The sequence below is a fragment of the Giraffa tippelskirchi genome, chromosome 6 (assembly GCF_054371585.1).
Source record: "Giraffa tippelskirchi isolate mGirTip1 chromosome 6, T2T-mGirTip1v1.2.pri, whole genome shotgun sequence".
Classification (NCBI taxonomy): Eukaryota; Metazoa; Chordata; class Mammalia; order Artiodactyla; family Giraffidae; genus Giraffa; species Giraffa tippelskirchi.
The window spans coordinates 140,186,121-140,208,255 of NC_137280.1; the positions used below are offsets into that span (position 1 = coordinate 140,186,121).

The following is a 22,135-nucleotide window of genomic DNA, read 5'->3' on the forward strand; positions in this document are numbered from 1 at the left end:
GCCCTCAATCTTTCCAGCATCAGGGTTTTTTCAAATGAGTCAGCTCTTCACATGAGGTGGCCAAAGTATTGGAGTTTCAGCTTCAACATCAGTCCTTCCAGTGAACACCCAGGACTGATCTCCTTTAGGATGGACTGGTTGGATATCCTTGCAGTCCAAGGGACTCTCAAGAGTCTTCTCTAACACTACAGTTCAAAAGCATCAATTCTTCTATGCTCAGCTTTCTTTGTAGTCCAACTCTCACATCCATACATGACTACTGGAAAAACCATAGCCTTGACTAGATGGACCTTTGTTGGCAAAGTACTGTCTCTGCTTTTTAATATGCTGTCTAGATTGGTCATAGCTTTCCTTCCAAGGAGTGAGTGTCTTTTAATTTCATGGCTACAATCACCATCTGCAGTGATTTTGGAGCCCCAAAAAAACAAAGTCAGCCACTGTTTCCACTGTTTCCCCATCTATTTGCCATGAAGTAATGGGACCGGATGCCATGATCTTAGTTTTCTGAATGTTGAGCTTTAAGCCAACTTTTTCACTCTCCTCTTTCACTTTCATCAAGAGGCTCTTTAGTTCTTCATTTTCTGCCGTAAGGGTGGTGTCATGTGCATATCTGAGGTTATTGATATTTCTCCCGGCAATCTTGATTCCAGCTTGTGCTTCCTCCAGCCCAGCATTTCTCATGATGTACTCTGCATATAAGTTAAATAAGCAGGGTGACAATATACAGCCTTGAAGTACTCCTTTTCCTATTTGGAAAGTATCCCTTTCCAAATCCTTTTCCTATTTGGAAAGTATCCTGAGGTGAAGTATCCTTCATATCAACATGACTTACCACTGTTGAAGTTGACCTTGATCCCCTGGATGAAATGGTGTTTGTCAGATTTCTCCTCTGTGACGGTTCTATCCCCTCCTCCATGCTGTGCTCTTCTAAAGGAAGTCGCTAAGTGTATCTATCTTTAAGGAGCAGAGAATTAACTGAAAAATGTTTGGAATTCTTGTACATAGGAGAGATTTTTCTTCTCCCCATTTAACTCTTTAATCATTTATTTATATCAGAACTGGACTCATGGATATTTTATTATGCCTTGGGTAGTAATTAAATGCTGCAGTATTTATTTTGTTGTTCACATTGGGCTTCACAGCTTGGCCATTGGGAGTTTTTTCAGTTTGTCTCCTGTGTTCCTTTGACATGGTTCCTGATAATTGTGGGCTGTTTTTCTGGGTTTGTTTGTTTTTGAGCACTTCCTTCCTTCTGACCCTGTAAGATGTTCCAGGCTCATCTTTCATATTTCTTGCCCCATCCTTAAATTGGCTGTTTTCTAAGAAAACTTTCTTCTGTAGATTTTGTCTGTTTCTCTGTTATAGTTTATGCACCATTTTGATAGCTGCTGCGCTAGGCCCTTGGCACATACTGTCTTTTTGAATCCTCATATCAGCAGCATTAGGTAACCTTTAACTTCATTTCATAGATATAAAAAGTGAATCTCAAAAAGGATTTACCCAATGCCACACAGTTAGTAAAAGAGTTAAGATTCAAGCCCAACTCTGACTCCAGAGCTTGCACTCTGAACCATTACTCCACAGGCCAGGCTCCTGTACTAAGTCAACATTGGGTGGAAGCTCTGCTACTGTAAACTGCTGTGCCATTTTGTCAGGCAGATAAGGCAGAAGCCAGCCCAGTTCTCCTCTGGGAAGATGCTGCAGGATGCCAGCCACTCTGATCCCTTCCTTCTCTGAACCTCCTTCCCCCTGAGAGTTGAAAACCTTCCCTGAATGTGGAAATTCTTTATGTGCTTTCTTGGGGTTTTGTCTGTTTATCTGCATTCCCAGATCGGATTGCTAGTTCCTCCGAGAGCAAAGAAAACACACTACCAGGTAGGATTGTGAAGATAAATAACTTCAGTACAAACTGTGTTGATGCAACTGGCATGAAAAGCAAATATTAAAATCTGTGCCCTTCATACCTGGACAGCATAGATCTCAATGGAAGGGATACTGCATTATTGTCATGGTTATTTTCCTTTGACTGTGTTTCCTAATGGACAAGGAGCTTCTCCCTTCCTGTTGTCCAGGGCCAAGGACAGTATATAGTATGTTCTAGATACTCAGTATACATAAGATGCTTAAGAGAAGTTCTTGGGTCCTGGACTAGACACCGTTTGCTCTTGACTTACACATCAGTTTAACCTGCTTTTTCCACTTAAGAAAGCAGAAGTAAGAATTGGCCCTAGAGATAGACTGATAGCAGTGAGAAATGATAAGCCTCTGCTTCCTTCAGAAACCTCACTCAAAAAGACAGTAAGAGGACAAAACTAAAAAGGGATAAGCTTACATTGTCACAGAGAGAGGAAGAAAAATGATGGAAAGGGATGATAGTCAGTCAGTGAGACGGGGCTGACCGGGCAGAGCTGGAATCTACAAACATGCAGTGAAAGAAAAATAAATCAAGGAAGAGGATCCGGGATGCAGAGCCCAGAAAGTCTCAGGAGCTAGATATCCCTGAAGACTTGAGAGTCACTGTCCAGAATCAGTAGAACAGGGTTACTTGTCCACAAAGCACTTGAGGTACAGTGCCCAGAGTCCACAGTAGTCATGATGCACTCTGGAGTGAGGCTGACAAAATGCACTGGTTGGAAAATCTGCATGAAGACCAACTGAACTCAGCATCTATACCCAGATCCCATCCCCAACTGACCCAGCTAGGAAGTAACCTCTCCAGCCTAGCAGAAGATAGGAGGATTGTTATCTAGAATGTTAAGCCATCCAGAAGGATTAGAAAGTCTTCTCTAAATAGAAAAGAGGTAAGAATATATAGGAAAGAGAAAAATCACAAATGGAAAATAAACCACTTAAACCAGTTGCTGCTGCTGCTGCTGCTAAGTCGCTTCAGTCGTGTCCGACTCTGTGCGACCCCATAGACGGCAGCCCACCAGGCTCTGCCGTCCCTGGGATTCTCCAGGCAAGAATACTGGAGTGGTTGCCATTTCCTTCTCCAGTGCATGAAAGGGAAAAATGAAAGTGAAGTTGCTCAGTCGTGTCCGACTCTTGGTGATCCCATGGACTGCAGCCTACCAGGCTCCTCCATCCATGGGATTTTCCAGGCAAGAGTACTGGAGTGGAGTACATAGATTAAATTTTTGTGTGTGTGAAAGTGATGATAACTGCAATGAACAGCAAAAGGATAAATATGAAGTTGTAAATGAGGAGATCAAAATCATAAAATGTTGGGGAGGGGAGTAAGAAAATGAAGATTTATTTTAGAAGTTTGTTTGCACCTATATGACCACCCATATGGATCACCAGTCTAAAGCAAGTAAATATAATAATGGTTTAACATACTTGAAAAACAGAGTAATCACAAATGAGGAAACATTCAGTAGATTTACAAAAACCAAAAGGAAGAGAACTCAAGCATAATCCAAAAGAAAACCATCAAGCCACAAAAGGAAAAACAGAAAGAAAGGAACAAAGAAAAAATACAAAATCAACTAGAAAACAGGATTTAAAATGGCATTAAATACATACCTCTCAGTAATTACCTTAAATGTCAAAGGACTATCTGCTCCAATCAAAAGACATAGAGTAGCAGATTGTATAACAATATGCTGCCTACAGAGAAAAACTCCAACTCAAATGATGCATGCACCCCAATGTTCATAGCAGCACTATTCACAAAGCCAAGACGTGGAAGCAACCTAAATGTTCATGGACAGATGAATGAATAAAGAAGATGTGGTGCAGATACAGAATGGAATACTACCAAGTCACTTAAATAATGAAATAATGCCATCTGTAGCAATGTGGATGGACCTAGAGATTATCATACTAAATGAAGTAAGTCAGCAAAAGACAAATGCATGCCATATGATATCCCTTATATATGAAATCTAAAATATGATGCAAATTAACTTATTTATGAAACAGAAACAGACTTCCAGACATAGGGAAAAAAAAAAAAACTTGTGGTTACCAAATGGGAAAGAAAGAAGGGATAAATTAGGAGTTTGAGATTAGCAGATACATACTATATATATAATAAACAACAAGGTCCTACTGTATAGCACAGGAAACTATATTCAATATTTTGTAATAAACTAGAATGGAAAAGGATATGAAAAAGCATATACATATAGAAAACTGTATTACTTTGCTATATGCCAGAAACTAACATAACATTATAAATTTACTATGTTTCAATTAAAAAGTTAAACCAGAATAACTCTAGGCTCTGGTTGTTAGACATAGAATGAAGCACTTAAAACAGGTTTGAAGGAAAGTCTATGCAATGAATAGCAACATATCCAGCCCTCTCCCCCTCCAACATCAGAACAGATTTCTAAGGTTGTATCTACCACCTGCCTGGCAGGAATTTTGAGAATCCCTCTTTGATGAAACTAGCCCACAGGTACTGACTGCCCACAGATATTGACATTTGGAGGTTCTCCACTGAATTAGCCAATTCCCCACTACAGTACACTATGGCAGGGTTTGCCCTTCCAGAAACACAGAGCTTCCAAAGAGCTTTTTTATTCCCCTGTAAGAGAGAATGAAAGTGTTAGTCACTCAGTCAGTGTCCAAGTCTTTGTGACCCTATGGGCTGTAGCTGGCCAGGTTCCTCTGTTCATGGAATTCTCCAGGCAAGAATACTGGAGTGGGAGGCCAGTATTCCGTTCTCCAGGGAATGCTCCCAATCCAGGGATCAAACCCAGGTCTCCCGCATTGCAGACAAATTCTTTACCATCTGAGCCACCAGGGAAGCCCCAAAGAGAGGATAGTGTGTCACTCAAACAAAGAAGGGATGGTATGAATGGAAGGTTCAAAGAATAAGAAAAAGCTCTTGAAAATTACAGGTATGGTAGTAGAAGTTTTTTTTGTTTTAATCAGCAGAAATATTGGAACTTTAAAGCTGAGGTTATTTCCTAGAAAATAGAACCTAAAGAAAAAGGATTCAACATTAGAAGGAAAAAAAAGCATTTTTTATATGAAGCATTTATTTATTCTACGAAAAGAAAAAAAAATATTGGGCAAGAAAGGAAAAGGAAATGTAATTAAAGAGCTTGACTTGGTTTAGCTGTGGACAATATACACATAACCTTAATAATGTAGATTCTGAATATTGATTTGACCAAAATTGTGTGCAAGAGTCCATACCATTGCGGAAATTCAGTGGCTAACATCTAAAGTCAATCAATCAAGAGAGAGCACAGAGCATATTTTGGACCACAGGGAGGGAAGTACCTGAAGGAGAATCCTGGCAAATTGAAAGCTCTTGTGATGGTAAGAGATGTGAACCAGTGCTCTTCCATATAAGCTTTGAAGTATTTGATGTTTATAGAGACTGTCTTCATATAAGAACAGATCATTTCAAAATGTCAGCATGATGGAGCCATTAAGTGTTCAAATAGCCACCTGCATACAGTAACCCCTGGAAAACATTGTGGGACAAATAATGTTTATTGAGTGGTCTTGAGTCATCAAGAAAAGGTGTGATCCTGCTCTGCTTGTTGTGCTCTAGAGAAGCAAATTAACAGGGGTTCTTATCCATCCAAATGCCCTAGGCTTTAGTTGTTTGAGGAGAGTCCTGATGTGGACTGTCCTGCTCTCCCGAAGTGGGGAAAATTTTATGTGCCTTCTTCCTCATGTCCCACACAGCCTCAGCCTGTGTCCAGGAGAATCTGGGCTGATTGGCCACTGACTGACTTGCCACTGTCCAGATCTCTGATAATCCACAGCAGTTTGGGGTCTGCCAGACTCCTTTCCAGTAGCCGAGGCTAAGTCTCCCCCTGGTCACCCACAAGCCCCTTGTGCTTAGATGGTTGCCTTGAGGTTAGTTAGGGAAATTCACTGGCCCCAGAGCAGGCTGTCCTGCAGCAGAAATTAACCTCCCCAGGCTCAGGGGCTGCAGTGGGGAGTGGGAGAGATACAGGAAATAGAAGCAGCTGAGAGGGCAGAATTTAGTGTCTCCTCAGACATGGAAGTGTTTCCCCTACTCATTCTGATACCACAGAGACCCCAGGGGTGCTTTTCTTGGCTGCTTTTCCCTGGTTTAAGCTTAGTCAGCCAAGCCAGAGAACAAATACGACGGCACTGACCCAGCTGTCAGGGGAGGCACTTCAGCGGTTGTTAGCTGGTGGTTCCTGCTGTTTTCCCAGCAACCTTTCTGTTATCAGGTATTTGGGAGGATCACGGCAAGGTGTCCCAGGCTAGAATGTGGCTTTTTGTTTAAATCCTGACGTAGCAAAGACTGTTTGCCAGCGTGTTAGCACAACAGATCAATTAATGCGAAGGTATTATGTTTTGACACAGCAGTAAAAGGGAAAGACTGGCTGTATTTTATCTCTCACTATAAACTTTGATCAAAGCTGTTAGGAGATTTTTTTTTCTCCTCAGTAGAATTTTGTGAATGTTAAGGACAGGCTGGTACATTTGAAAATACTGGCATTTGAAAGATAGTAGTGAAAAACCTACAACTATAGGGAGATCCTTTGAAGTCTGGAAACAGAATATTGGACGTAGAAGATACCCGAAACTTAGTTCACAGGTGGATTGTAAGGATTAGGATATACAGACAAAGGTCATCTTCCACGCCCTCCATTCTTTCTTTCTCCCCCAACCCCCTCCTCCTCCTGCTTCTGTCACTAACCTGCCCTGTATACCCACCCCGTCTGCCAACCCTACCAACTATAGGGGACTTACTGTGTGCCTGGAACATAGATGGTTAATTACATATAGAATTTAATAATTGTAATCAGATGTCTATTTTAATAATTTAATTATAATATGTGCGACATCACATATCAAGAAACTAGAGACTTTGAATGCTTAACTCACTCAGTCAGCCAAATGGAATGTGGTAGAGATTGGAAACTAGGTAGCCTGACTCCGGGGCTTCTACTGTGTGCTTGGCTCATAGAGAGGGCTCCGTTATGTCAGTCCCAGCTGCTGCTGCTGCTATCGATGTTGCAGAGAATGAACCACAGAGCAATTAAGTTGCTCAGAATCACACACTGGTCAGTGGCTGTGGAGTTTATCCAGTTCTCTGATTCCGGGTCACCCCTCTGCAGTGTCACGTTGCTCAGTATTTGAAGAGTTAGTACATTAACTTCTAGAAACCTATACCCCCCTTGCAGTTTCCAAGTTCTGAATTCTCACATTGCTTGACCTTAAAAAGCTTGCTTTTTAAGTTTTCAGTAGAAGAGTTAAGCACTGCCAGAAGCAATGGCAAAAAGAAACAATTTTTGGTTAACATTTGTTTTCTAATGGACAGGGAAAAGAAGAACTATGTCAACTTTAGATTCAGTGTATTTCTTCTTCCCTGTTCCAATTAAAAAACAGAACAAAAAAAAATATTCTTTATTCACCAGGCAAAATTTTAATTTCAAGCCATTAATGGAGGGTGGGGGTCAGTGGTTGCCTGGATGTGGCAGTTCTCTCTTCCCTCAACACTAGGACAAGAGCCCTCACTCAAGGTTAACTGGTTCCTCAGGGCTTGAATGAGTCGTCCATCCATTTTAGCGGTTAACCTTGGGTGAGAGGGCCCATGGCTCTAACCATCGGTGTGTGGATAATGCCTTGGTGGTGGCCGCCCAAACCACCCCCCCTGCCCCCGCCTCTTGTGAAAACAACTCAGACCTCGACCTGAGCTGCAGTCAGCACAACCCTGCCTCTTCACCATCTCCAGGCACTGGGCAGGGCCTACGGATCACCAGTTTTAGAAGGAAAAAGAGATGAGAGAGTCCATAATCTTCCTTGTTTTTTTGTTCCAACTTGGGAAAATCCTATCCTCTCTTGGGAAATTCAGCTCACGCATGACTACTCCCTTTGCTTCTCTCTGTGCATCCTTAAGCCAGGGATAGCCTCACCCTTCACGAAAGTCTCAGAACACAGTTTGCCACTCTCTAATTACCCTTGCCATCCCCTGCCTGGTATTGTAGGTGTGTGTGCTGTGTCATTGTCCCCACTGGAACATAAGACTTTGAAGGTGAAGGGGGTCTTTCCCATCTTCATTTTCCTCACAATACATGGCACAGTGGTTTCTCTGTATTTGAGACTCAATCCATAGTGGCTTTAGTGAATTTTCAGGCAGATGCCATGTGGCAACAAGGGTTTGAAAAGATGAGGATGACTACCCACATTCTTTTTTCTAATAACAACTATCTGGTTACTGACGTATTCTGTCAGAGATTCATCCTTTGTTTTATAGCTTTAGCTTATTCCAAGCAAAGAAGAACATCTAAGTTGAGGGTTGACAAACTGTGGCCTATGTCTGCTTGTTTTCAAACGGCCAGTGAACTGAGATAGTTTTTGGTGGTGGTAGTGGTTTAGTTGCTCAGTCGTGTCCGACACCTTGTGACCCCATGGGCTGCAGCCTGCCATGGGATTTTCCAGGCAAGAATACTGAAGTGGATTGTCACTTCCTTCTCCAAGGGATCTTCCCAACCCAAAAATTGATAGTTTTTAGTATTTTTAAAAGGGGGTGGGGGGAGAAGAATGACATTGTATGACATGGTAAGATTATAGTGTTTAAAATTATATGAAATTCAATTGTTTTTGTCCATGAAGAAAGTTTTATTGGAACACAGCCATACCCATTTGTCGACGTATTGTCTATGGCTGGTTTGCACTAAAACAGCAGATATGAGTAGTTAACACAGAGACAATATGTCCCACAAAGCCTAAAATATTTATTATCAGGACCTTTATACAACAAGCACACCAGTGTTTGTTCTGAGTCATTCTTAGAAATGTCTGCCACCATGTGGAAGAGGAATCAGGTGCCCTTTTTGATAAAAGGGAGATGGATTGAAGGTAGAGGATGCCTGGAAGAAAAAAAATCTGGATAAAGAAAAGGAAAAAAGGGGAGGCAGAGGTCTTCTTGAAGACGCTGGATCTCCTGGGTTGTGTGTCCACATGTGGCAAACATCTCTACAAAAAGCCTACCATCCTCCTGCCAAGCACCTGGATTCTCACAGCTGGTAGACCTGCTGGAGGGGTAGACCTAGTGTGTTTTACACAAGCATTTACTCTCTACTAAGGGCTCTTCATGATTCCTTTGGAGGTGCTGTGAACTAGACAGGGTAAAGTTAAGAGACTATCATCATTCCTGATCATCCCGTGTACCAGAGCTAACTAGCATCTACAGCAAAAGCTAAAGGGCTCTGTGTTCTTGTAGTCTTGGATTCAACAAATTTGGGTGTGTATGTGTATATGAAATCTCTTTTGAGTATATTTGTCTATCTATGTGTCTCTCTGGGGAAAATCCATGTTGGCTGAATGCCAGTTAATTATCATATATGTGGGGATAATTAAACAACTAGGATTTTCAAATAAAGATACGTCAATAGAATTTTATTTCCCAGGTGGTTCAGTGGTAAAGAATCTGCCTGCCAGGCAGGGGACATGGGTTTTATACCTGGGTTGGGAAGATCCTCTGACGAAGGGAATGGCAACCCACTCCAATATTCTTTCCAGGGAAATCCCTTGGACAGAAGAGCCTGGCGGGTTATAATCCATGGGATTGCAAAGAGTCGGACACGACTTAGCGACTAAACAGCAAAAAAACAAACAACAAAGATCAGTTCAGCCCTTGGAGAGTTGGGATTACAGTTATTTAGAAATCTTTTGTCACCATCTATAAAATAAACAACAGGATCTACTGTGTAGCACAGGGAACTTTACTCAATAACTTATAAAAACCTATAATGGGAAAAAAAAAAGAAATCTGCTATTTTCATGTGTTTCTCTTATTTTCTTATTACAGGGTAACGCCCTATACTTCAAATCTGCCAGAAATGTTACAGTGAACATCCTCAATGAACAGACTAAAGTTCTAACTCAGCTGATCACAGGTAAGAAAAGAAAGAACTCAGCAGTGCCTGGTCCAGGCTAATCCCTCAGAAAGCACTGAATGGAAGGATGAATGACGCACCATGTGACGTATCTAAGAAGGAACGTCTGCTCACACATTTTACAGCATCAGAAAAGAGAACAAAGCATGTGTTCCATGATGCTACTCAAGGGTAGAGGCTCATTCTATACACACATTTAACTTGTGCAAATCTGATGATACTCATTTAGGGGGTAGGGAGGAAGAATAAACAATTTTTCATGTAGCATGGCCCCTAAACACCAGCCAGCTGCTTCAGCTGGTGTTCAGCCACAGGGAAGCTCTCGCCTCCAGTGCCGCAGGAAAAGCTGGCTGTGTTGGATTAACTGGGAGATAGCACAGCATACACAAAACCGTGCACATCATACTTTATGGATTGTAAAAGGGATTTGTAGTGATAGTTTGAATCGGTGCCATATTTGCCCTACATGCTGACTTTGAACCTAGCTCCATAGCAAGATGCAGCTGTATTCCACCCCTCCATCCCGAATATGTTTCTGTCGTTCCTTTTAATAGAGCAGATCTGCTCCTAACAGCCGTGGAAAGCACTCAGTGGGGTTTAAGCTGCATAGTCCTGAAATTTAAACAAGGATTGGTTATTCACAATAACGACTCTAATGATGAACACGGGTCTCATGGTCACATAATGTGTTGGGTGGTATTACCCCCTCTGTAGGTTATGAACAGCAGTAAACAGGATCCTCTGCGCACCCCCACAGTGGATGGGGGAAAGAGACTATGTCTGAATGTTAGACTTCCAGACAGAAGATGCCATTTGTTTGGCTTCAGGGCTGAGAGAGAGATATACAGATGGACATTTTGAGAAGCCAGTTGCCTGAATGTCCTGAAAGATAACTGGGACTGAAACATCTGGAGCTCCACTCATCAACATGCCACAGGGAGACAGGTGCCTTTGTGCCCAGACTCTCACTTGGCGGGGAGGGGGAGCCTCACTCTCCCGCTGCAGCAGGATATGGGTGTCTGGAGGGACGGGTGGGTGACTTGGACCAGCTCCCACTTGAGGAGCTGCTGTGGCAGAGCCCGTAATCCATAAACAACAAGCTCTTCAGCCGGCGCCCGGCTCAGTGGCCTGGCTTCTCTAACATCTGGCCGGCAGTCATGATGCTAAATAATTAAATAAACAGCTTCAGTAAGCAATGATTTAAGCAGCATGTGTGAAAATTGCCTCCAGGAGGGAAATAAATCCGACCTCCAGCTCCCAGATTCCCACATTCAAAAGGAACTTATTTAGCCTGTTGATCATTTGCCATTTATTTGCAGTGGGAGATATGGTTGACTTGAGAGATTTTGTTTTGATAAAGCTGGAATTAGATGCATGACTGTTACTCAGGAAGAGTCAGTCTCTCTCTCCCTCTCCTTCCCCACCCCTCTTTTCTCCCTCTTCATCCCTCTTCTCCCCCCCATCTCTCCGTCTCCCTTGGTCTCCCTCTGCCTCCCCCATTTCCTCTCTCCTCTTCCCTCTTTCTCTGATTCCTTCTTTCTTCCTCCTCCTCCCTCCCCTTTCTCTCTCTCCTTTTCCTCTTCCATTGTTCTCTCTCTTGTCCCTCTCTCCTCCCTCATCTTCTTTCTGTCTCCCCTGCTCAGGGCAGACCCCGGAGCAGAGACCCCTGTTTACCTCTTAAGGTAAGGCACAAGGTAATATCAAATGAGACAGGCCAAAAGCCAGCCTAACACCAGCTGGTAGCAGCCTTTCAAGATGCCTTCTAGAATGGTTAGTACAGAGGTCTAAATAGAATCTCCAACATAGATACCCAAGCACAGGCTCCCTAAGGTTTTTCTTCAGGGTTCTCCTTTTACACTGATACACATGGTGGAAAGCACAGAGCAGTTCCAGGAGAAAATACCTTCTAAGGCCTGTTACACTTTGTAGTGTGCTTACCTGACAGCAAACGCTACCAGCTGCCTAAGCAGCCAGGTTTACTAAGGCAATCCAGAGGATTCAAGAGCTCTCCAGCTTATTACCTAATGAATGTCTCAAAAGCCCAGTAGAAATTCTAGTGTTAGCAATTCAGATAATCTTTTCACAAGAAATAATGTTCCAAACGATGGTTAGGTTCCCAGGCGAGATCACAAACACATATTTGACTCATGCCTCTGCTGGTTCAGTACTGTCTTGGTAGTAGGTGCAAAGGGGAAACCCTCTGACCTACAGAGAGGAAAGTTGTAGAAGTCTGACACAGCATCTGACCAGAGTGGGAAAAGGCCCCAGAATGAAGGGGATGAGGAAAGAAATGAGACTTCATGGCCCCAGGTCCTTCCAGCTTCCAGATGCATGGCAGTGGCAGGACTGTGACACGGCTGGTGCACCCTGATGGAGGAGGTGAATTGAGGAGGTGCTTCACACATAGACCACTGTGAGAAGAAAGGGGTTAACTGAAAATTAGTTTCAGGTTACAAATAATGATCTTTTCCATCCCAGAGAGGAACAGTGAGTTTGCCAGGAGAACTCCTGAGCAGTCTCCAGCTCCATTTACTTTTCTCTGCAGAATTTTTTTTTTTTTTTTTTTTTTACAATTTCACTGGCTCTGGGTAAAGTCCACATTGTATTCTGAGAAGGCCTGAAAAACAAAATAACTTAATTGTCTTGTGTTCTCTCTTGACTGTCATCTCTTCAGTACATGCACTTGCATCTCACACACCATTAATAGGTTCAGAGAAAACTCAGCTTACACACAGGCCAGTGTTCTTAACTCCTTGGGAGTATGTCTCGTGGTCTTGCCCAAGTCCTTGAAAGCACTGTCCAGGCATTTGTGTTCCCAAGTCATTACACCATATCTGAATGAATCCAGATTGGGGAAATTGTACTCACCCCATGCCCGTGCTGAGATCATACATTCATTCATTCATTATCAGTAGACCTCCTTATCTGCAGTCTTTACCCTAAAAAGAAAAAGTAACATCCTCAAAGCATTTCCAAGTAATATAGGTTTTACTGAAGGTTTTGCTGTGACCAAGAAGATAGCTGCATCTTAGCCCTCCATAAGCAGCCTAATCCCAAACCCTCATTGTACACGTCTGTCCTTATAAGACCTCTCTCATCCTTGACTCTAGCTTCCTAATACCTCACATCCTTAAGAGCTCCTCTTCTCATGGCACCAGCCTCCTTTCCCTTTCCAGAGAAGTAAACGTGCCTTTTCTGCCATGGAACAATTCTGAGGCCGCAGTTCCAGATGCAGATCTACCATTAGCTCACTTGGTGACCTTGAGGGAGACCTTGGCTTTGCTGTCACTTGCTTCCCAGGTGGCACTAGTGGTAGAGAACCCGCCTGCCAATGCAGGAGACACAGGAGGCGCAGGTCTGATCCCTGGGCTGGGAAGATCCCCTGGAGGAGGGTATAGCAACCCACTCCTGTGTTCTTGCCTGGAGAATCCCATGGACAGAGGAACCTGGCGGGCTACAGTCCATAGGGTCGCAGAAGAGTCAGACACAACTGAAATGACTTAGCACACACATTCTCACATCCAGCATGATGGCAGTCAGAGAAGACAACGTCTTAGTCCCATGCCATGTGGAAATGTGTGCTCTGTCTGCTGTTTCAATCCCCCACTCACTAAAGAGCCTCTCCAGTGTCCTTCATTTTGTCAGAGGGCCAGCTGAGTTGACATGATGATGTGAAAGAGGGAAGTTCACTCAGAGACAGTCACCCTTCATTCATTTCAATGTATTGAGAACCTTACATGAGAAAAATGGCTGTGGTCATGACCCCAGTGGTGATGATGATCACAAAAGCAGCCCCCCTACATTTCACAGCTCTTTTCCACCTACAGAGTTCTTTGTATAAACACAGTATAATTCAGTCCTTTTAACCTTTCTTTGAGGTAGATAGAAGCGATGGTAGTAGCACAATTTTGAAGATAAAGCAAATGAGGTTCAGAAAGATCAAATGATTTTCCCAAAGTCATACTACCAGAAAATGAGAAAGTTGGGACATAATTTTTGCCTTCTGATGGTCTTCTGATAGTGTGACAGTCTTGCCAAAGAGTAGAGTGGCGGACACCAGACATCCAGGGGCCAACCTGGTTCTATCAGCCAAGCTTTAGTGTTCTGTGTGAACAGAGTTTCACAGAACATCATCATCAGACAAGGCCACTTGGTGACCATGAAAGATGGAGACAAAACAAAAAACAAATACAACTGTGATCATGTTTGAACATAGATTAAAAATAGAAACGTTTTTCCAAACCACAAGAATGGCCAAACTATCCTCTATCCCCCTCTAGTATGAGTGACTGCTGTTTATCTCTTACAGTTTTAGCCTTGCTCTGGCCTCCCTCCTCTAGATAAGATTTACCAAAATGCTAATCATAAATTTACTGTCAGGTCCTGACAATATCTAATCCGTAACAAAACCTTACTTTCTAAAGCCCTTCCCCCACATAACCTATCATAAAGGGCCAGATCCTATAAGTTCTTTCTTCTTGATGAGAAACTCCACAGTTCCCCATGGTGTATGTTCTCTCTTATGGCCAAGAGCTAAAAATCCAATCTGTTCAACTCCAAATGTATTCCTAATGATCTTTACATGGAAGGCATTGAAGGCCCTTTCATTAATATGTTTTACTAATAAGTGACACTGTCTTAAAAAATGACTAGAAAGAAAAATGCTATGCAGTTGGTCCTCCATATCCAGGAGTTCCGCATTCTTGTATTCACCAACTACAACTAGAAATATTTGGGATAAAAAAATTCCAGAAAGACCCAAAAAGCAAAACTTGAATATGCCCCCGTGCTGGCAACTATTTACATAGCATTGATATTTTATTTGCAGCTATTTACACAGCATACATTGTATTAGGTATCCTAAATAATTCAGTAATTTAAGGCATCCAGGAGAATATGTATAGGTTATATGTAAATATTACACTGTTTTATATAAGGGACTTGAGCATCCATGAATTTCGGTATCCAGTGGTATCCTGGACCCAGCCCCCACAGATACTAAGGGAGAATTGTATCAGAATCCCCTGGGCAGTTTTGTGGAAAATATAAGCTTTCTGGACTCTACCCTCAAATTTTTTTCTGTATGAATTTCTAAACCAAAAGATAAATTCCTTTTTGATCTCAGGTAGGATCACTGAGGCAGAGAAGGCAATGGCAACCCACTCCAGTACTCTTGCTTGGAAAATCCCATGGACAGAGGAGCCTGATAGGCTGCAATCCATGGGGTCGCAAAGAGTCAGACATGACTGAGCAACATTACTTTCATTTTTCACTTTCATGCATTGGAGAAGGAAATGGCAACCCACTCCAGTGTTCTTGCCTGGAAAATTCCAGGGACAAAGGAGCCTGGTGGGCTGCCGTCTATGGTGTCGCACAGAGTCGGACACGACTGAAGCGACTTAGCAGCAGCAGCAGCAGCAAGATCACTGAGGATGATTATACCTCTAGGTTATCCTGATGCATTTCTGTGGTTGAACTTTTTGGAACCTTCTGAACCCCAGGTATTTAGGTAGCTCCATTTCTTTAAGAATTCTAACACACTAACCTGATCTAATTTTTCTGTAGGACATAAAAGTCTCTGTGGTTTTCTGTTTGATTTACTAATACATGTTGTAATGTATATCGGCAGGTAAGTGCTGAGGGGTCAGGGACTTTGTCTTCTTTTCACCACTACTATAGCCCCAGCTTCAAGCATAGCGTCTGTTGCTATAGATAAGCCCTCTAGAAGTTATTTTTTATTGAGTGAAATTCCAGCATGAAAGATTCAATAGCTTTCAAGACAATTACAATATATTATAGCCTCTTCTGCTAGAAGATGAGTTATATACTTGTCTGGTGTCAAAAACAGCCAGTGGGTCAAGGGTAAAGAATGAGACAGATTTCAGCTGAATTTAAAGATGCCCTTTTATGAAAGCAGAGAACACTCACCACCTCTTGAAGAATTGGCATGTCTTTGCCAATTCCAGCAGTTGGGGCTGGCCAAAGAAATGCCAGTCCTTTAAGAGGTGGTGAGTGTTCTGTGCTCTCATAAAGACAAGCCAAAATCTACAATATTTGACAGTAAGTTGGTGGTTAGCGGAGGGAAATCTCATTCAAGCACTAGTTTGGAGGAAAGGGCTGATGGTTTTTAAAATCATAGCCGGAGAGCATATGATTAAAAGTAATTGACAAGACATGGCTAGAGTCACGAGGCTGGTTGTCACGGCTGACTTCTGAAAACCAATCCACTTACATTAAAGTCCAATACAATCTTGTCAGATGTGTATGTTCTGCGAAAAGCTCTTTGAAATTGAATGTAGTGGGACTAATGTATTCTCTCTCTCCCTCTTCTAGGGCCAAAAGCCGTAGAAGCTTATGGCAAAAAGTTTGAGGTAAAGACGGTTTCTGGAAAATTGCTCTTCTCTGCAGATAACAATGAAGTGGTAGTAGGAGCCGAGAGATTACGAGTTTTAGGTAAGGAAACTTCAGTCATTGAACTGGTTTGATACTACTGTGTACATTTTAGAGGCACAGTGAAATGGTGTCTAGAATGATTTAGGCCAATTACCTATAAAGGTAATTTTACTCTCATAAAACAGGGAAGAGGAACCTCCCAGCTCTCACCTTAAAAATTTCTTGAATCATAAGTCTTCACGGCATGTCTGCCAACACCAGACTTCCAGTGGGGATGTTTGCTCATATCAAGAAGTACACTAATCCTCAGATTGGCAGTCCTACAAGAAGCAGTCAAGACTTATATACATTGTTGTCATGATCACAAAACCAAGTTATACATTCAGAATCACCTCAGGAACTTCTGAAAAGTTGAGGTTCATAGAGCCAACCATGACCTACTAAATTAGAAGTCATGGTGGAAAGACCCAAGAATTTATTTGTAAAAACATTTGCAGGAATTTCTTTTTTAGTTCCACAGTTGAAATCATTGAATTTGACTGTGCACTGAAACAGTCTAGCAGGGTGTGTTAAGAGTTCCGGTCCTAAAGCTAACCTGGCTCTTCATTCCTGCCCTGTCACCTACTAACTGTGTGACTTTAGACAAATTAACAACATCACTGAGCTAGTTTCTTTTTCTTCTCTATCGAGCTAAGAACATCTGCCTTCTCAAGTTCTCCTTAGGGTTCAATCAGATCGTGTTTGATCATGTTATACACACTTATCATAGTGCCAAACACAAAATAGTGTTCATTCAGTGGTAGCTGTAGGTGCTGCTGTTAATACTCATGCTGCTATTAATACTAATCCTGCTTTTCCTTCTCTTGCTCGCTAAGAGTTACTGAAACATACCAGTTAAAAGTTCAGACTCTGGAATTAACCCATCGTTTTAATCCTATCTCTATCCTTTACTAGCTGTGTGAACCTAAAGCAAGTTATCCAACTTCTCTGTACCTGTTTTGCTCATCTATAAAGTGGGGGTAATAGAAGTATCTACCTTCTGAGATTGGAAGGATTGAATGAAATAATCTATGTAAATTTTTTAGTAAGGTGGCTAGAAAAATAGGAAGTGTTCACTAAGTGCTAGATGTTATTATCTTAAATTATTATGTTATTTTTACTTGAGCTTATTGTTTGTTGTCTGCATTATTAGTTATTGAAAGAAGTTGCCTGTTTCTTCTCCACTAGTGCTGTGTTCTCTTCATCATCACCTCCACCCTCAGTCCATAAGTTTGGTCTGTCTATCTCTCTGGTATAATATACATTCATAGCTAACTTTCTTGCTGGATGACTCTTAAGTTTCCATCCCCAGACCCAGCATCTTCCCTGAGTTCTAGGTCTTTTTCAACTATATATTCTACCAGGCTCTCAAACTGTGTAGATCTTGAGTGCCTAGTATAATAACACACACACACAAGCACACAAAAACACACACCCCCTCACACCCCCTCACACCTCTACTCTCCCGCTTGTATTTACCCCCTTATTTCCCCATCACTCTAACTGATCCCATTCTGCTTCCCACTGTCAGTTTCAAAACTTTAGCATCGTTCTGACCAGTCTCAGGCTCAGCAGAGTCAGAAGATGGCCATGGCCATCCTGACAGAGCTCAGTGGCATGGGAGGGCCAGGTACAGAGGCAGTGAGCCAGGGATGGTCTAATCACTTGTCAGGTACTCACTGGGATATAATCTGGAACAACTACTTTCATCTTTCAGGGCCTTGCTTCTTTCCTGTCTGTAAAATGAGAGTTGTCTAGAGCAGAAATTTCAAGCAATTTTTTTTTTTAATTTAGCAACAGAGACTTTTAAAAATAAAATTTCATACCAAACCCCAATCAATAAAATATGTAAAAGAAGACCACTGCTCTGGGTTGTGGATGGGGCTTTTAAGGTTTAAAGGTTAAGTTGTATAGCTTCATTCTTCCCCACCGCCTTGCTGTTAGGAGGCTTCTTAGAACTTATTTATAAAGCCCTTTAAGTAGATAGTCTTTAGAAAAGAGTAAAGTCTACTGACCACTTGCCATGATCCAAGTACCACACTTTGTGTGCATGATTACCTTTAGACCTCACCAGCACCTTTTGGGGCAGGCACCCTTCTTATCACCCTCATTTTACAGAGGATGGAGCTGAACTGTCGGAAGGGGTGAGCCATAAGATTCACATACAGGTATTTGAATGCAGACTGCTTCACATTAAAGCACTATACTTTGCTGTCTTGTCAAATTGGTCCCATGTTTAGATGAGTGAACTAAGGTGAAGAAACTTACCAAGATCAAGTACCAGTAAGTGGTGTGACTGTTGTTCAAATTCTTGCCTATGAACACTATCCTCAATGCACATGGCTACACATAAATATAGCTCTAGGATCTTTGCCAACTCTTATGATAAATTTTTTTCTATTATTCATAAAAATAGCACTTTCTATGTTAGTTCTAAGTTTTTGTGGAAAAAAAAAAAACACAGAAACTTTAGGTTATCTTCTTATTCAAGAGTATTTTGCTATTTCAGCTCTAAAATATTTACCCAGGGAAAAAAGTGCTGGCATCTCATGCCACAATCATTTCATAAAAATGGTGTTTGGCACTTCACGTTAGTCTCTGAACCTTCATGAGTCACCTCATTGCTTTAAACTCTGACTTTGCAAAGATACTTTAGATGTCCAAACACTGTGGTTTCATCTTTGTATATGAAATTCTATGATGGTATTATTTAAGAACTCCCCTCCTCCATCGTGACATAAACTAAGGATTGGAAGATGATTGTAGTATTTGGTTGCTTGAAGGCAGGTGGATAATTTTGCTGCTGTTGTTTCTTATGCTGGTAATATTTCGCTTGCACAATGATTTAGGATAAATCTGTCTCTCTCCATCATCAGAAGCATTTGTTTTGTGTGTGTGTGTAAAAATCTCGAATGGAAGCATCATAATAAATACCACTGCTGCTACCAGTGTTAAAAAGATGAGGAAATGACAACCCCACAAGTCTCACATCCTACTCAGTGAAATGAGCCTAGTGTGTTGCAGAAATGAGCTTCCTGTCATCTGGGGTTCAACCATATGGTGTGGAACGAGAAGTTTAGGCAATTTCATTTTCAGCTTAATGAGAAGTTTGTCTTTTTGAGTCATCAGACTGCACAAGCTCTTGGGAGATTGGAGTCTGGATGCATATTTCATAGTAGAATCTAACATACCTGGGTTGTGAATCTTCACTCAGGTATTGAGGATCTGAGTAACCCTATCCAAGTTTATTTTTCTCTTTAAGCTTTAGTTTCTACATGTGTAAAGCAAAGAGAAAGGAACACAATAAAGAACGGAAGTAAGAATGAATGAATATAGTAAGAAACATATGTAAATAATCAGTTATTTTAGTTGACTGAGTAAGAATAAGCAGTAGAAGATAATAATAATACTAAGAAAATAATGTCTCTTAGATACAGTAGCTTAACCCATGGGCTCAGGACAATTGCTATGCTCTTCTCTGAATAACCACACCCACTTATTCAGTTTTCAGGACAACGATCACCTTGGGCACTCTCCAAAGACCTTGAATAGTCTGGCTAAAGGACTAGTAACCATACCTCATATAGAACAGTCAGCTATCTAGAGTCTTTTACTCTGAAAAAGATGTGGAGGAATTGTGGAGGCAGACAATAGTTGCTGATCTTTCATAATGTTCATCTTTCCTGGGTAAAGAAATCAGGCAAGAGCTGTTTGGTTGAGTAGTTGGGAGAACAGGTTTAATCCTGATTTCTGTCATTTGTCGGCCAGTGCCTTGAGATACATTACTTTACCTTTCTAGGCTTCCTTCTTCTCTATGACATGGTGTCATTTGAGTCATGAGTCCTGACTCTCACAAGAGTTGTGAGAACTAGATGGTACAGTATATGTACTGAGGATCAGCACAGTATTTGGTCCTCAGTGTGCTGATTGTTGCAGTGTTGGCGATGGGTTTTATCGGTCCACTTGTGCATCAGGGAACCCAACAAGTCCTAAAATTTTACATAGCTCTTTTAGGTTCTCAGAAAAAGGTACTCAGAAATTGGCTTAGGACTTGTAGGAGTGTTCAGGTATCAGTTAAGCTTGGACTGGTAGATTTTCTGGACCCAGCTAGGGTCAGAAAAGAAAACACCTTTTCAACATAGGAACTACTTACGAGAGGAATTGAAAGCCTGAGTTGATTTCCCAAAATTGTAGGGTCTTCCCTTTCATTCAAAGACAGTGATTCTCAGAGCATGGCCCTAGAATTAGGAGCATCGGCTCTGATCTACATGTTTGACACAAATTATCAAGCTCTACCCTAGACCTATTGAATCAGAAACTCAAGAGTAGGTCAAGTCCTGGGTGATTCTGATACAGGCTAAAGAACCACTGACCTAAGATAATCACAACTAAATAATTTTGCGACCATTGGCTAGCAGCTCTCCATTGAGTTCACACTTAGCTTTTTCCACTTTGCTCCAGAAAAGTCCCAAAATAAATATAACGAACACAGATTGAGGGCTTGTTCTGTGCAAGATGCCAATCGCTTGCATTGAGTGCAAGCATTTGATCCACATCACAACCTTAGAGGAACCTGGCTCATCAACTTGATTTATAGAGGGACAAACTATGGCCCAGAGTGATGTGAAGCACACCCAAAGTTGCACAAAGAGAAACTGGCAGAGGCGGGATCTGAATGCAGGCAGTCTTACCCACAGTGCTCAATGACCTCTGTCACATGCGTCTGTCATGTGTTTCTGTCATTTGCATGCGTGCTAAGTCGCTTCAGCCATGTCCAGTTCTTTGTGATCCCATGAACTGCAGCCTGCCAGGCTCCTCTCTTCATGGGATTCTTCAGGCAAGAATACTGGCATGGATTGCCATGCCCTCCTCCAGGGGATCTTCCTGACCCAGGGATTGAACCCTTGTCTCAGGCATCTTCTGCATTGGCAGATGGGTTCTTTACCACTAGTGCCACCAGGGAAACCCCGACCTCCATCTCAGAAGCCTCAGCTTCCCTAAATTCCATCACATGGAGCATCACACCGAGGGGGAAAGAGCACTGGGCAGCAGTTCTCCAGCTCTTCCCCTCCTTTCTGGCTTCGAGAGACACTGCTGTTCCCACAGTTCTCCCACATCTGTAACTGCTCCTCTGCTTCCTATACTAACTCTTCTTTCACCTACTCAGTGACGTGGATTCACTTCTGGCATCACACGCAGACTTCTCTCCAGGTCAGTTCTTAGTTTTCTCTTTTCACATTTCTATGGAAAATCCCATACTTACAGTTTCAGTAACTGCCGTTTTCAGGTGACCCTCAAATCTGTATTTGTCTTGAACTGTCTTCTCATTTCTAGTTACAAATTTTGAGAGTCTGGACTTTTCTGCAGGAAAGTATCTCCATCACTTTCACTTCATCACTTGCGGCCGAACTTACCCATTACCCTATCATACTCCGCACCTCTCTAGTGCCTACTTTCCTGATTCTCCACTTGGGCCTCTATCCTCCTAGGCTTCAAAGTCTTGCTTTCCTTCAGGTACCAGATCCTGTCTTTCTTTACATGGGCTTCAATGCCTTTGTCAACCTTAGATTTTCCATATTACAAAGGTGTCTTTTTTACATCTTACACAAGAGAATTTAAGTTTATAGCCAAGTCTGCTCATTTAATTACCAAACAGGTGTCAAATTAGCATGGATGATGAGGCATGGTACAGTTTAACTCTAATTACAGAACAAAGGTATGAAATAGCAGTTAGGAATAGTCTTTAAAAAGCATCAAATGTAGACATCATAAAATCTAGCACATCTTAGAGGCGTCTTCATGGAGACACCAGAGTAAACATAATTTTGATCTTCATTAATGACCAATTTCATTGA

The 22,135-nt window shown here is 41.9% G+C and overlaps 2 protein-coding genes across 6 annotated transcripts in view; one reads left to right on the plus strand and one right to left on the minus strand.

Annotated features, from left to right (window-relative positions):
* The window catches only part of SGCD (sarcoglycan delta), a 434,639-nt gene that overhangs the window by 259,168 nt on the left and 153,336 nt on the right, over positions 1–22,135 (plus strand). For all 4 annotated transcript variants that reach the window (XM_081501895.1, XM_081501896.1, XM_081501897.1 and 1 more), the window contains 2 exons: positions 9,761–9,848; positions 16,182–16,301. In XM_081501895.1, coding sequence (XP_081358021.1) covers positions 9,761–9,848; positions 16,182–16,301 — 208 coding nt within the window. The remainder of the gene's footprint in view (positions 1–9,760; positions 9,849–16,181; positions 16,302–22,135) is intronic.
* Positions 12,396–22,135, minus strand: part of LOC145510508 (uncharacterized) — a 329,761-nt gene continuing 320,021 nt past the window's right edge. For both annotated transcript variants that reach the window (XR_014057071.1, XM_081501903.1), the window contains 2 exons: positions 16,452–16,561; positions 12,396–12,787 (listed from right to left, as the gene is read on the minus strand). The gene's annotated coding sequence lies outside the window, so the exon portion shown is untranslated. The remainder of the gene's footprint in view (positions 12,788–16,451; positions 16,562–22,135) is intronic.